The sequence below is a fragment of the Cuculus canorus genome, chromosome 1 (genome assembly GCF_017976375.1).
Source record: "Cuculus canorus isolate bCucCan1 chromosome 1, bCucCan1.pri, whole genome shotgun sequence".
Taxonomy (NCBI): domain Eukaryota; kingdom Metazoa; phylum Chordata; class Aves; order Cuculiformes; family Cuculidae; genus Cuculus; species Cuculus canorus.
Genome location: NC_071401.1, coordinates 41,457,040 through 41,471,132, shown reverse-complemented (window position 1 = coordinate 41,471,132; position 14,093 = coordinate 41,457,040). Strand labels below are relative to the sequence as shown.

General features: G+C 35.6%; 1 protein-coding gene across 6 annotated transcripts in view; it reads left to right on the top strand.

Annotated features, from left to right (window-relative positions):
* Positions 1-12,936, top strand: part of DACH1 (dachshund family transcription factor 1) — a 365,247-nt gene extending 352,311 nt beyond the window's left edge. For all 6 annotated transcript variants that reach the window (XM_054066079.1, XM_054066085.1, XM_054066075.1 and 3 more), the window contains one exon: positions 10,177-12,936. In XM_054066079.1, the coding sequence (XP_053922054.1) occupies positions 10,177-10,214 (38 nt within the window). In that variant the 3' untranslated portion in view covers positions 10,215-12,936. The remainder of the gene's footprint in view (positions 1-10,176) is intronic.
* Positions 12,937-14,093: the final 1,157 nt, after the last annotated feature.

The following is a 14,093-nucleotide window of genomic DNA, read 5'->3' as shown; positions in this document are numbered from 1 at the left end:
TTGAAATGATATCTTAGTAACTGGGATTATGGAAAAGCCTGGTCATACTCTTGTATTAACTGTCAGTTTAAATCTAGTCTTAAAACGTCAAAACACTCGTTTATCTTTTAGTTTTTGGAATATTACATCAAACGAAAGTTACGCATTTGTGGTTCTGTGAATCAGAAGGGATGCTGGAGTAGGTATTAGGTAAGTCTTCTGTGTTTTAGAAAGTAGCCTGGACTAAAGCTCTAAAAAAAGATAATACTTTAGAAGAACTTCTTTTCATAAACGATTTGTATATGCTGAAGGAAATGAGCATCACACTGTCTGATGATGGAAACAACAGATTGCTAATATTATCCACAACCACAACTACTCCTAGTAGAAAAATCATGAGCCATGTTACTTTTTCCAGACTGTCATAGATCTTTGTTAATCCAAACTTTGGTATGTGATCTGTAATTGTAAACTATGCTAATACTATTAGCTTCTAGTTCAGTGACAGAAAGGACCTGTGTGTTTGTTTCTGTATCTGTGTGTATAGAGGATAGTTTTTAAGAACTAGTAACTTGTACATGCTTTTGCCTGGATGTTTTCCGTAGTTTGATCCCAACTCAGAAGCAAAACCTCCTGAAAGCTCCAGCAAGTGCTGTTCTATTTTATTCAGATTTCAATTTGTGAACATTTTTTTTTCCTCTCCAGAGAGGAAAATAATTATTTGAATATTTTTTTGACTTCGTGATCGATATTTTGTATTTAAGGTTGCTTTGGTAATGATGTTTAGCGTAAAAAGAAAGTGATCATTTGAGCAGAGCACTTAAAGAAGGAGGCAAATCTGATGACAAGAGTGGAAAGATCAATCAGAGAAAAAAGATGAATAGTAATTTCTATTTCTACCAAGATTTTTCAAGAAAACAAAAGAAGATATCAGACAGAAACCACATTCCAATGCTTAGAACTCAATTCTTTCTCAATTTTATGCTATCAGATCCAAGACTGCTTGTTGATTGGCTTGCTGAAAGGGTAGTAAAAGAAGTTGTTTATGGTTTTGAAAATACAATAGCAAATAAAGCACACTTTTTTTCAGACTATAAGACTGCTTAATACAGGACAGGTTTTTCAGCGCAAAAATTATCCACACTGTGTTACAAACAGCACTGAACACAATGAGCTGTGGAAGCTCACATATTTAGATGTGACTTCATCCTTTTCCACATGAGTCTTCAGTTGAAAGTGTTGGTTTTCTCTCTTGTTTTATTTTATTATTTTGGAGGTTTTTACCAAGAGGAGTAGACAATACAATGCCTTTGTGACTCAGGTTATAGATAATCAGTAGTGTCATCTTTTTTTAGATATGCTTTTGGCCTGTTTATATAAATGGAAAAAGGTTTGCTGAGTTCATAAGGCAACAATAAAAGACAGTGTGATTTTGTTTAATCTGTTTCTTGCAAAGAATTTCTCACCTTGTCAGTTCAGTCTTTTCCGTATTCAAAATGGCAAGTTCTGTGTGTTCTATATGATCTTTAAATAACAGAAGGTGACATATTCAGGTAGTCCATCGCTTTGTTAGTTTACTGAAGACCGAATTGCTGACCTTTAGATTGCTCCCACAGCATTCAGTATGCAATGAAAACATATATTCATCATTAAAACACAATAAAGTCACTGAAAGAAGATTCTGACAGTTCAATAGTTAAAATAATTGCAAAAAAAAAGGTGTTTAGACACTCTTTTTAATATATCTTAGTTTTATGTCTGGACATTGAGATGTAGAATTAAAATCTTCTAAGTATAAATTATTTTTTTAAAAGGAAAGACATGTGCATCTCAGTCTCCTGAATATTTACACTTGAGTTTTAACACAAATACATTTGTACATGAATGTTAAGTAGAGAAATGAAAGGTGTATGATTAATAACAATATGCTAATTTGAAAGTAATTTATTGGTGTTATACAAAGGGCAAACTAGGATAGCGTTTGGCCAAATATGTTTACATGCTTCATATTTGCCTGAGTTTATTGAACATGCAGTGTGAAATCACCCATCTTTGCATAAAAACTGGATAAGCACTTTTTTAAAGAACAAATTGCTCAAACTTCAAAGCTTCAACAGTTGAGCTTGCTTTCCTACATCCCCTGTACTCTGTTCTAATTCTCCCTGGGAAGAAGGCAGTGGATCCATCCACATTTCCAAATATATGGTCTACTTTTGCTGTTGGTAACAATGTCAGGACAGTATAGATCCTTCTGTCCTTCCTTGTCAGTGTTAAATTGTAAACCTACAGAATTCTGATTAACGTTGTACACTGGGAAGATTTTTCCCCCCATACATCACATTGCTTTGCATTTTGTCTGGAAAATTTCTGAAAGTTATGGTAAATTGATTTCGTGACTGCATTTTGTAAAAGCTGGGCTTTATGTTCTCAGTCACACTGCGAATTCTGGAAAAGACTCAACCTCATCACAAATTATTTTCCTATGATTAAGAAGTTAGACTCCCATTTTTATCTTCCTGTTTCAGTGGAAACCTCTTTTGTCTTAATTTTGAATAAAATATATGAAGAGTATACAAAAATAGATTTAATCCTTAATTAGCTGCTTCCTTTAAGTTTTTTCAAAGAAGGGTTGCAACTTTACTAAGATCCCTTCCATCTGTCACAATATGCTTGCTTTTATTTTGACTTCCCGTTGCTGTCTTATCAAATATCACATGAATCATTACCACTTGTTTGCCATCCCTTTCTTTTGTTTTGTTTCTTTTCCTCCAAATGATTAAAACATCAGGTTGAATGAAAGGTTAGAAGCACACTGTGATTCACGTTTGCCCCATCTTATTAAAACAAATAAACCAACCAGTTATATAATTTAAATGTGCTTGAGCTATGGCTTGCAGATGCTTTTATCAGCTCTGGGCTGAAGAGGTTGTGTGCATTTGGGCATGCACGTACAACTGTTCTTTGAAAGGGACAAACCTCATTATATTACAGGTGCCTGGAAATAACTTCTGAGAAAATAGCTGCCATTTTCAATAAAGCTGCTTCCTAACAGGAAACACAATTTGTTATGTTTTTTAGCATGAGTGAGCAGCTTTTCTTTTATTTAGATAAAAGTAAAAATATTTGCGTCACAAATATTTTATTCCCTTTAATCTGTCGGACCAAGGTATTTTTCACTCTAATATTCTGGCTTATGAAGTGTTGAGGAAAAGAGCTGTAATGACTCAAATTATACATTACATTAACTTACAAGTTATTTCATTTTCTTGCCATGCCATTTTTTCCTGTATAGAGAGTCAAAAATGCTCTATAGTTACCTCAGCTTCCTAAAGCTGAAGTTAGGAGTTTTTAGTGGCTGTAGGATGTGGCAACAGTGTGTATCCTGAATTTCAGTGAAAAGTCTGCTGTCTTTAGTGAGGACATGGTCAAGTACTGGGGATTTTGTATTGCATCACGTGGTTTTAAAAGAGGACTCTAACTCAGGTCAGCACAGTCACTAACAGTAGAGGTGGACTGCAAATGGATTTTTATGAGCCAAGAACTTATAGTTTCAATTAAAAAAAGTATGTGTATGTGATTTCTTTGTGAGTGGTGGGGTTTTTTTATTACTTGTGATAATAAGGTCCTTAGAGATGTCTATTAACACTGTTGTACCTTGCTAAGGACAAGAAAACAGCCTGAAAAAGCCTGGAATCTCTCTAAAAAGGGAAAGGGAGGAAAGAGGGAGGAATAAAGAGGGGGAAAGGTTAAGAGAGGAAGCAGAAAACTGGTAGTGAGAGAGTTTCAGAGTCAGAGTTAGGAATAAGGCTCCCATCCTCTCTTTTTCAGTTGTTTTCTTATCAATGTGAGAGAAACCAATCTAAAGCGGGTGTTCTTTACTTTGAAAGCACAAAGAAATTAATAGATCAACCATTCAAATATCCCTAAGACCCATTTTGAATGAAGATCAGGTCAGATCACTGGCCTGTAGAGATTTGACAAAATTGTGTTAACTGTAATTAGGAACTTTGGTGACTAAAATTGGAGCTACTTTGATGTGTTCTTGGATCATGGCCTGACATTTACTAGTCTACAGCTCACAAATTACCATCATAAAAAATAACAACTTAATAATGAATAATACATAAATAATTAATAAATTAATAAACAAAAACTTATCCAAACTTTGATGTCCTAACTTTCCAGAGCTCCCTCTGAGATTTCTAATCTTATCATTCATTTTCCTTCTCGTGCATTATTTTGTCTTTGTCGTCTTCCTAACCTGGACCTTACAGTTTTCTTTCTTATTAGCTTTCTGTGACATGCTACAATTTCTTTCTGTTTGTTTGTTTGTTTGTTTTCCCCAAATGTCACTATAGGAAACACTTTATCCTATTACAAAGATGATCAGAGGGTTTATGAAGATGGTTGGAGGGCTGGAGCACCTCCCACACAAGGACAGGCTGAGAGAGTTGGGGTTGTTCAGCCTGGAGTAGAGAAGATTCCAAGGAGATCTTATAGCGACCTTCCAATACCTTAAGGGGGCTGCAAGAAAGCCAGGGAGGGGCTGTTTACAAAGGCTTGTAGTGATAGGACTAGGGAGAATGTCTATAAATTGGAGAAGGGCAGATTTAGACTACACATAAGGAAGAATTTCTTCACCATAAGAGTTGTGAGGCACTGGCACAGGTTGCCCAGGGAAGTTGTGGATGCCCCATCACTGGAAGTGTTCAAGGCCAGGTTGGATGGGGCTTTGAGCAGCCTGATCTAGTGGGGTGTCCCTGCCCACGGCAGGGGTGTTGGAACTAGCTGATCTTTAAGATCCCTTCCAACCCAAACTATTCTATGATTCTATGATTGTTGAGGAGTTTTGCTCAGTAGGCTTTTCTGTGGTAGCTGTTGACTGAATTCAGGTGTGACATCACAACTTTGATGCTGATTTGAAGATTTTCGTAAGCCAAAGACTGCAGTATGCCCTTATGGTAGTTATTTTGATCACTATTATGATGTTTATTTTTAAAGCATCTCTCAGCATATGAACTAAAGTATTATATGTTTGGATGGCAGACAATCTCAGCGTGACTTACATTGAGTAGTAGAAATACATGCGTTATCATATAATGGATGATTTCTTTAGTTTGCAACCTAAAACCAAAGTGAACATGTCATTGTAGATTTTTATCGCTTTACAAGGATGCATATTAATAGGAATAATATTTGAGTGGGTTTATATTTTTACCTCAGACAATCTTAGATCCAGAGAGATACTTAGTGCAAGCTGCCCACAGAACACTTGTGTGAATCATTCCCCAGCTGACATCTCTGTGGGAATGCATTTCAAGGCATATGATTTGTTTCAGCATTGTAAACTTTTATGTCAGTTCCATTTGTTTGTTTTTTATAACATTTATGACCTTTTAACTATTTGGACATGTTCTTTCCAAACCTCCAAATGAGTCTTAATTAAAAATGGTTGATCTAAAATAAAATACTCCCTCACTCTGGCTAGAATTTCTGTCATATCAGTCCACAGACAAAAACAAATGAGATTTAGGAGTAGTGGCATTTTCAGTTTGAGTTACTAGCATGAGCTTGCGTGATCTTGCTGAACGCTGCCATTTGCAAAAGAGCAATTAAAACAAATGACAATCTGCTAATCATGCACAGTTCTATTTAGAAATTTAGCATTATTTTCCAAGGTTTTGATTTTGCTTGACTTCCTAAGAGCGAAAGGAAGTTTTATGCATTAACATTGTATGTAACGGTATGTAAATTTGGGAAACTTTGCCAACAATCAACGATTTTCAGTAGGCTAAAAATACACTCCGATGTTGTCAACATTTTTAGAGAACCCTGTGTGCGTTTGTGTGGTATATGTTTGTGTGCATGTAGCTCTGTTTTTGTGAATAGGATATTCCATATTTCTTTATGTAAAAAAGTTTTATGCAGACAGACAAATTCTGTGTTTACAACAGAAAGTAATGCAACACGTGTAACTTAAGTAAGAGCTGATGGGGGGAAGGAAGCAGAGGCATGCTCATGACTTGGGATTTAGGTATGGAGACATTTTCAGATTGAGTTGCAAAGGATGAGCTTGCTTGATTTACTGATTTCTAGGTTTTGCTTGTGATTTTAACCTTGAAATCATGAAGGCTTGTCACTGGTAATGCTCCACTGGTGTTCACATAGGAACACTGGCTACACCTAGAGGCAATGTGATTCATGTGGCTTTGGCAACAACGTTGAGGAGTTCCAAGTCATTTTAGATGAACCTCTGAACAATACAAATTGAGAGAGAAATGGTTAGGAAGAAGGGAATAGGAGTCTGTAAAGGAAAAGGGAAAACAATCTGGTATAGATATCATATGTGGCCATCACAACGTGATGCAACGTTATCATTCCTCTGCAGAGCTTTTACCCCTGTTTTTGCTAGCATGGTATTTCTGAAGTGCAGTGCTATTTGCCTGGTGCATACCCATCAAATCCATATATCTCCAGTTTAGAGAGAAGGATGTTGTGGGGGACCATTTCAAGTGCCGTACGTAATTCCAGATAGATGACATCCACAGCTCTTCTCTTATCCAGTGATCTAGTCACTCCATCATAGAAGGCTACTAGATTGGTCAGGCACGCCTTGGTGAAGCCATGCTGACTCAGTTGAATCACCTCCCTGTCTTCCATGTGCCTGAGTATAGTGTGTAGGAGTATCTATTCCATGATTTTCCCAGGCACAGAGGTGAGGCGGACAGGTCGGAAGCTCCCAGGGTCCTCCTTTCTGTCCTCTTTAAAAATGGGTGCAAAATTTCCCTTTTTCCAGTCACTGGAGACTTCCCCTGACTGCCGTGACTTCAAATGTCATGGAGAGTGGCTTGGCAACTACATCAGCCAATTTCCTCAGGGCTCTGGGATGCATCTCATCAGGTCCCACAGCCTTATGCCTATTTAGGTTCCTCAGGTGGTCACAGACCTGATCTTCTATTACAATGGGAGAGACTTTGCTCCCTCAGTGCCTCCCTTGCGGTCCATCAACTCGAGAGGTCTGGGTAGAGAGGTTGCTAGAGAAGACTGAGGCAAAACAGTTGCTGAGTATCTCGGCCTCCTCCTCATCTTTTGGCACCAGTTTGCCATTCATGTTCATAAGGAGGGGGTATACTTTCTTTGACTTTCGTGTTCTGGCTGAATATTATGAATTTGGCTAAGGTACTGTGATTTTTTTTTTTTTTTATGTTGGCACTATAGTTTCTGAAGAAAAGGGTATATTTTGCACTTCATTCTTCTCATGACTAACTTGAGAAAATAAAGGAAATCATTCACACAGCAACATTTAAACAGTTACTAAGTATTACTTCAACATAGAACTGCTGTATCTATATCATAACATGGCAGGATTTATTTTGAAGTTGATGTGTCCGATGTTTGTTGTGTTTTCCCAGGTGTTAGGGGAATTAGTCAAACACATTAATGTTGAACATATCTGTGCTATAATAAGCCTAACAATGTTATTAGACCAACTGTTGAGGTCCTATATGGCAGTTTAAGTCCATTATCAATACAGGTGTTTTAATTCCACTTTTAGTGGTCTATCATAGAGTTATTGAGGAATAGGAAGATTTATGCTTACTCTGTATATCCATCCTAAATGTTGGTATGTTATATAAACAAATATCCTCTTACTTTGTCAGGAAGACACTTTGTACATCTGCCCATTTCTATTATTGTTCATTGTTTATGGATATAGAATACAGGATCTGATGGTGTCTTCCATTAAAAATGGAAAACCTCCTATTGACTTCACTGCCAGATTAGGTCTTTAAGTGTTGTAAAATAGAGCTGACTTCTGAAAATGTACTGCTGTCCTCTGCAGATTGTTCATCTTTTGTTGGCTACTACAAGGATTCTGCTTCCTATAGCTGTATTTTCAATTAAGAATATGTTTTAATAAATACTTTATTTTAAAAGGCATATGGAGATCTAATATAGTAAAGTAAAATAAAATAAAAGTTACTGACTGTAGGTTATCTTAATGTTTAGGTGTGGGAATTATGCACAACACTCATTAGCAAGTGTGCATTCAGAATAGCCAAAGTGCTGGTATATGTGCAGAGTAATTCTTCTACAGAGAAATCTGGACAGCTTAAGTGCTGTAAATGTCTGTTGTGTTTATTCAGTATCTTTGGGAGAATTATATGCAACCATAGCCAGTAATAGCCCTGGCTGTCCTGTACTTGATGCAGGTTTTCTTCCAAGATTGTTTACCAGGCCTTCAGTTTTACTGAGCTCCGTTTCAGAGAGTCCTTCTTCCTCTCCTGAATTCCCATAAGGGTTTTAGTTGCTCTCTGCGCATTGAAGAAGAGTAAAAAGTGTTTAAGGCCATACTCAGTTTCTTTTAATCTCTCATCAGTGCACAGAGACCATAAAGAGCAAAGAGAATGTGGAAAGGGTTCTGAGTGGAAGTATCCTAAATGGTGGAAAAGTTATCATTTACTTTGCCAAAAAAAGCGAGAAACATAAAAAAGTGGGGGAAAGGGGCAAGCAAATGTAAAACCAGGGGATAAAGTAGCAAAAAGGGATACACCCCAGAAGCTTGCAAAAGAAAACTAGTGGTGGAAAAGGAAAACCAGAGGAATGCTTAAAAAAAATTACTGAGACAGAGTGAGCGATTCTACCATTTCCTTTTTCCCCCCCAGCAGTTCTGGGGAACTAGATAATAAAAATGGGAAAGAGGAGTACAGAAGGGATGAATTTTGGCAGCTGTATGGGATGTACATATGTCTGCTTTCAAGTTAAACTTTTTTTTCTCTCAATAGTGACAGTACCCTTGCGGAAGGGATGCCATGCATTTCAATGAAAGACATGCGTTTTTAAAAATCAGCATTCATTTATAGAGGTGTATCTTACATAATTGTTTTCCTCTATCTAATACGAATTTTAAAGACTGATTTGGAATAAAAATATTACACTAAGAAAATCAAAGCAGAAACAAATCTGTCTGAAATCTTACAAAGGTTTGCTGATTTCATTTTAACCAAAAGAAGGGTTTCATGCAGGCTTCAGGTGTGAAGATAAAGCTTGTATTTCCAGATGCTTTATGCTCCAAAATATAGTAGTTTCATAATTATACGCTATGGAGAATTAATATACTAGATAATGTGCTTTACTCACAAGAGATCAATGCTTTCTGTCCTACAGGTCAGAAAACTAAGAGGTTTTTCTGTCTATTTCTTGTTTCTAAATAAATAAACTTATTCATATTCCTATGAGAATAGATGCATATAAGATCTTCACATCCCCAGTGAAGAAAAAAAATGGCTTTGTACTTGTAAATTAGGTGAAAATATGTTATGGCAGAATGTTGTCTTGAAGTTTTTCTAGATCAACAGTTACTGGCTAGGTGAGCTTTTCGTTTCTTGTGTTCCCTCTCCATCATACATATCTCACTTAAATGTATGCTCCTCACTTGGGTGGAAAAAATGTCGAGAGAGTCGTGCTTACATCTTTGACATAGTAATTGTTCAGTTAATCTCATTTATGGGGGAAGGAGGCTATACTTCACTGATACTGATTAAATATCCTATACTGACTTCTATATAAATAGCTACAAATGTGCACAATGGTTACATTACATGGTATATTTAACAACATAGCTAAATCAGAAAGTATGAGCTATGGCTTTAGAGATGGGAGTACTAACGATTGCATGCAAGAAGATTTTTGCTCTGCAACCATGAAGGAAATAATTGCTGTTCAGCACTATTCAGTTAAGTTTGCATATCAGTAAAAACACATGCACAGAGGCTCCACCTGCATTCCTGGTGCCCTAGCACTGATATGAGTGTGGCATATATTAAAGCTTTATAAGATGTTACAGTATTCACAACTTTCAGAGTGCGTGTAATTTTTTAACAGAGTTAATTTGACCACTGTCAGATGAGTTTGCAATGGTGATGTTCAGGTTCCATTATTTTTTTTGTTTCAAACAAGAAGTAGCATAGGTGGCATTTTGCAGATTTACAGGAAGACTGTTTGAGCAACCCGACCTAGTGGAAGTTGTCCCTGCCCATGGCACAGGGGTAGGAACTGGATGATCTTTAAGGTCCTTTCCAACCCAAACCATTCTATGATTTCTGCTGAGGTTTTAACTCTTGTGGGTTTTTTCCTCTTTTCAATTCAATGCAGATATAAATATATGAAGTAAAATGTTTGTTTTTCATATTTTAGATGGAAGACTTTATTTGAAAACTACTGTCATGTATTGAATTTTTCCTGCTGAAGATACCTGTGCTACAGTAAAGAACTTTGCAGTAAGATATTGGTTCATAAGGAGTTTTGTGGAAACAAAGTGTTTTCAAGCCAACTTCCTCAACTTCATTTATCAATGTTCTTCAAAAATGTAAAGAATTCTGCAAGAGTGTCCTCCTTTGGTTATCTCCAGTGGCTCAACCTGGAGACCTAAAGAATGTTTGTAAATGTACAGTAGCACTCTTCTTACAGTGAAAAATCTCTGCACCGGACTGTTGTATCCAAAACTACAGGCGGGTCAGAACAAGGCTGAGTATTCCCTTTTTCAAGGAATGCAAACTGTCCTCCTCTGATGATTCCATATTGAGCACAGAAAATGATCCTTCCAGCGGTGTCCAAGTACACTTACAGACTGTTATACCATACCGAAACCAGCAAGACAGCTCAGAAATGAACTTGTAGAGGGCATAAGAGGATTCTTATTAAAAAAAAAAAAAAAGTAAAAAAAAAGGTAAAAGAAAAAAAAATTGATACATTCAGTTTTCAAACTATGATCGTGGGTTTTCTTCTAAAGACATTTTTTCCATATGCTTTCCAAGAGACCAACACGTGTATGTTAGACTACATTAAGTGAAATGGAATTTTGTGTAAGTGAAAAGAAATACTGAATGTAAACAAACTGTTTTACTGTTCACAAAGTCTCTTTTCCTAAAATAAAAAAATACAATAAAAAGAGTAATAATTTCTCATTGTAAACTGGCAGGGGTTTATGAAATAAAAGACTTGCTTCTTATCAAACTGTTGGTCACATGTACAGTATATAACACAAATCACACAAGGAAGGTATTATGTATGCAGTAGAAATCTAGAGTTTAGGAAATGAAAATTTTAGATAATATTGTTTTGTCACCCTGTTGGTCAGAACGACACCTTTCTAGTTTTAACGCATGCAGGCATGTAAATATTTGTCCTGGAGTCACAGTATTACTGAATGAGATCTTAAGCATCTGGTAACAAGTCAGAATTCTGTATCAGCCACTTTTATTTGTATATTGAGCCCTGGTTAGTGCCCTGATTAGCGCACTTTTAAGAATGGACTGTGGCTGAACAGCAAGTCAAAATGCCAGAAATATTTTTATATGTTAATGTCATATTATGTCAATGTTGCTAAAAAAAAAAAAGAAAACCTAACAAACACTTGATGTATCAGTCCAATTCCACGTAGAACTGAGTGATACAGTTGAAGTCTGTTGTCCCTCCCACCTTGTCTTAGGGATGGATGGTTATGTGTTACTTTCACTGTCTTTATAAAAGCTACAATATGTGTTTTCACCTTTGTGCTGATAACTGGAAGTAAGCTGCAACACAGTGCTTATTACATTACTAAGAGTTATGTTCTTTGCGTACTTTTGGGTTACCCCTTTAAAGACTGATTTTGTGAATCAGTGCTATTACTGTAAGTTTTATGATTATGCTTTCTTCATCTAATTTTTTATGCATATAAAATATTATTTATTACATGGAAACATATCAAAACCTTAAATGTCTAAGATACCTAACTTAAAGCAAATATTTCTTTAAAAATAGTTCTGATTGGATATTAATATTATTTTGTCAAAAAAAAAAAATCTAATGTTTTGTAAACTCTAGCACTGAGCTTCTATAGTTTGTAGGTCTTCCTTGCAATACTGGTACACATTTATTTTGTGCAGTTCATATTTACTCCACCACAATCCTTTTTTTAACAATAGAAAGATGTATATACAAGTTCACATCACAGTAATTTTTTTTAAAGAAATATTAAGCAATATTTTTCATTAAATATTGTTACCTAATACTTTGTAGTGACATTATTTTCTAACCACAGTTGTTTCATTATTTTCATGGTTGCTTGAACACGTATGGGATTCTGTACTCCATTTTTTTCATATGCAGTCTTTAAAGGGTTAACGGCTGTAAAGTTAGATGGACTTGTGGCAAGCTTTTGAATCATTCATATCTGAAAAAGAATTAAAAGCCTACAACTGAAATATGTAGTAGCATCTACCATTGCTCTGCTCCTTGCATAGAGTCACCTGTAAGTAGGTTTAGTAGTTTTACAGTATATACCTTCAAGACCTTTGGGAATGCCTCAGTGTTTGGCTTGGTACATAAATGGAAATGTTAAGGATTAAGGGGGAACCAATTTATAAGCTGGATGTTTAGAAAGAATCTTGCTAAAAACAGTGTAAATATTACAGCCCATGAGACTTTACCGTAAGTTGAATTTTTTTGCCCCTCTTTAGTTATACAGGTTTTGGGTTGGTATTTTGTTTTTGGTTTTTGATTTGGATTTTTTTTTGGCATAGATTATGAAGAAAAGTTGTGCTTATGTTATTGTTTATATGCTTTTGTAATCTTAAAGATATTAATGTCTAGTTGTTCTATATTATAACCACATTTGCGCTCTATGCAAGCCCTTGGAACAGAACATACTCATCTTCATGTAGGACCTATGAAAATTGTCTATTTTTATCTATATATTTAAAGTTTTCTAAAAATGAAAAAAGGTTATTACGAATTTTGTTGTACAAAATCTGTACAAAAATCTGTTTTTACATCATAATGCAAGAATTGGAAATTTTTCTATGGTAGCCTAGTTATTTGAGCCTGGTTTCAATGTGAGAACCACGTTTACTGTTATTGTATTTAATTTTCTTTTCTTTTCAACAATCTGCTAATAAAACTGTCTGAAATCTCCCTGTGACTTTATTTACAGTTCATCTTTATTAAATTTTCTGAAATGTATAACATCAGAGGAATATTTACTTTCTAATGGGAGGCATCTAAAAACAACATAAGTCAGCTCTTTGTAATGTGAGGAGAACAATGCTGAATGATTTTATTTAACATGCAACTGCTTCTATCTCTAATATGAATTACTGTGGTGAAAAACATCATAAAAGCACACTCTGTGGTTATTGTTTAACAAGCAGATTTTCCGTATTTTTTTTTCTTGCCAGCTAAGCAAACTGCCCCATCTACATGATTTATTTATGTGCACTTCTCAGTTTACGAAGCTGTTATTTGTACCTTTTTCCTTATATATTGTGATATTCCCATGATTCTTATTTCACAAAGCTTTGTGCTGAATAATGTAAAGTGGACACATTGATGGAAAAAAACATATTATTCCCCTAACTACAAAAATGCAGGAGTAATCCAGTTGGGTTTGTCACAAATCTTCACTTGATAAAACGGCTTTAGAAACTTTGATGTCCTAACGCATTTTTTTATCAAACAGCAAGTATTTAAATATTTGAACAGGCATTTGGAGAAAGAAATACTTTAAGTGTTATTGTGAAAATGAAAAAAAAAGAAGGATCTTTTTAAGGCAAAGATGGATATCTAAGAACAAATTTGGAAGTGAGATTTTTCTTTACAGAAGATTCAAAAGTTTGAATCAACCCACCTTGCTCCCAAAACAGAATAATCTTTACAGTAACAGACTAGCAACCTACCTCAGCATTCTTAAGCACCCACATTTCTTTCAGCAGGAAGGAACCTACCCTCAGAGAAGTTCCACCCTATCTCCATTAATAAATCATTGCTTTGTGAGTAGCTGGGATTTAAGAGGGCTGAGGATGGATGGGCCAATAGCTAATCAAGTGCTGGTACTACCAGTTACACCAAAATGAAGCTCTGTCAAATCTCAGGTCAAAATCATGATGGGGTCACCCTAAACATGTCTCGCTTGTAACTTAGTAGTAAATTATGGTCACATTCTGAAGAAATTTGGAGTCGGCAGCTAGATGCCTAAAGTTCAAGGAAAATCCTTAAGGAACTCACAGATACAACTGAGAAGCAATATTTCTTTTTTTTTTCATATGGAAAGAGAGATAAGATTGGGTTTTTAC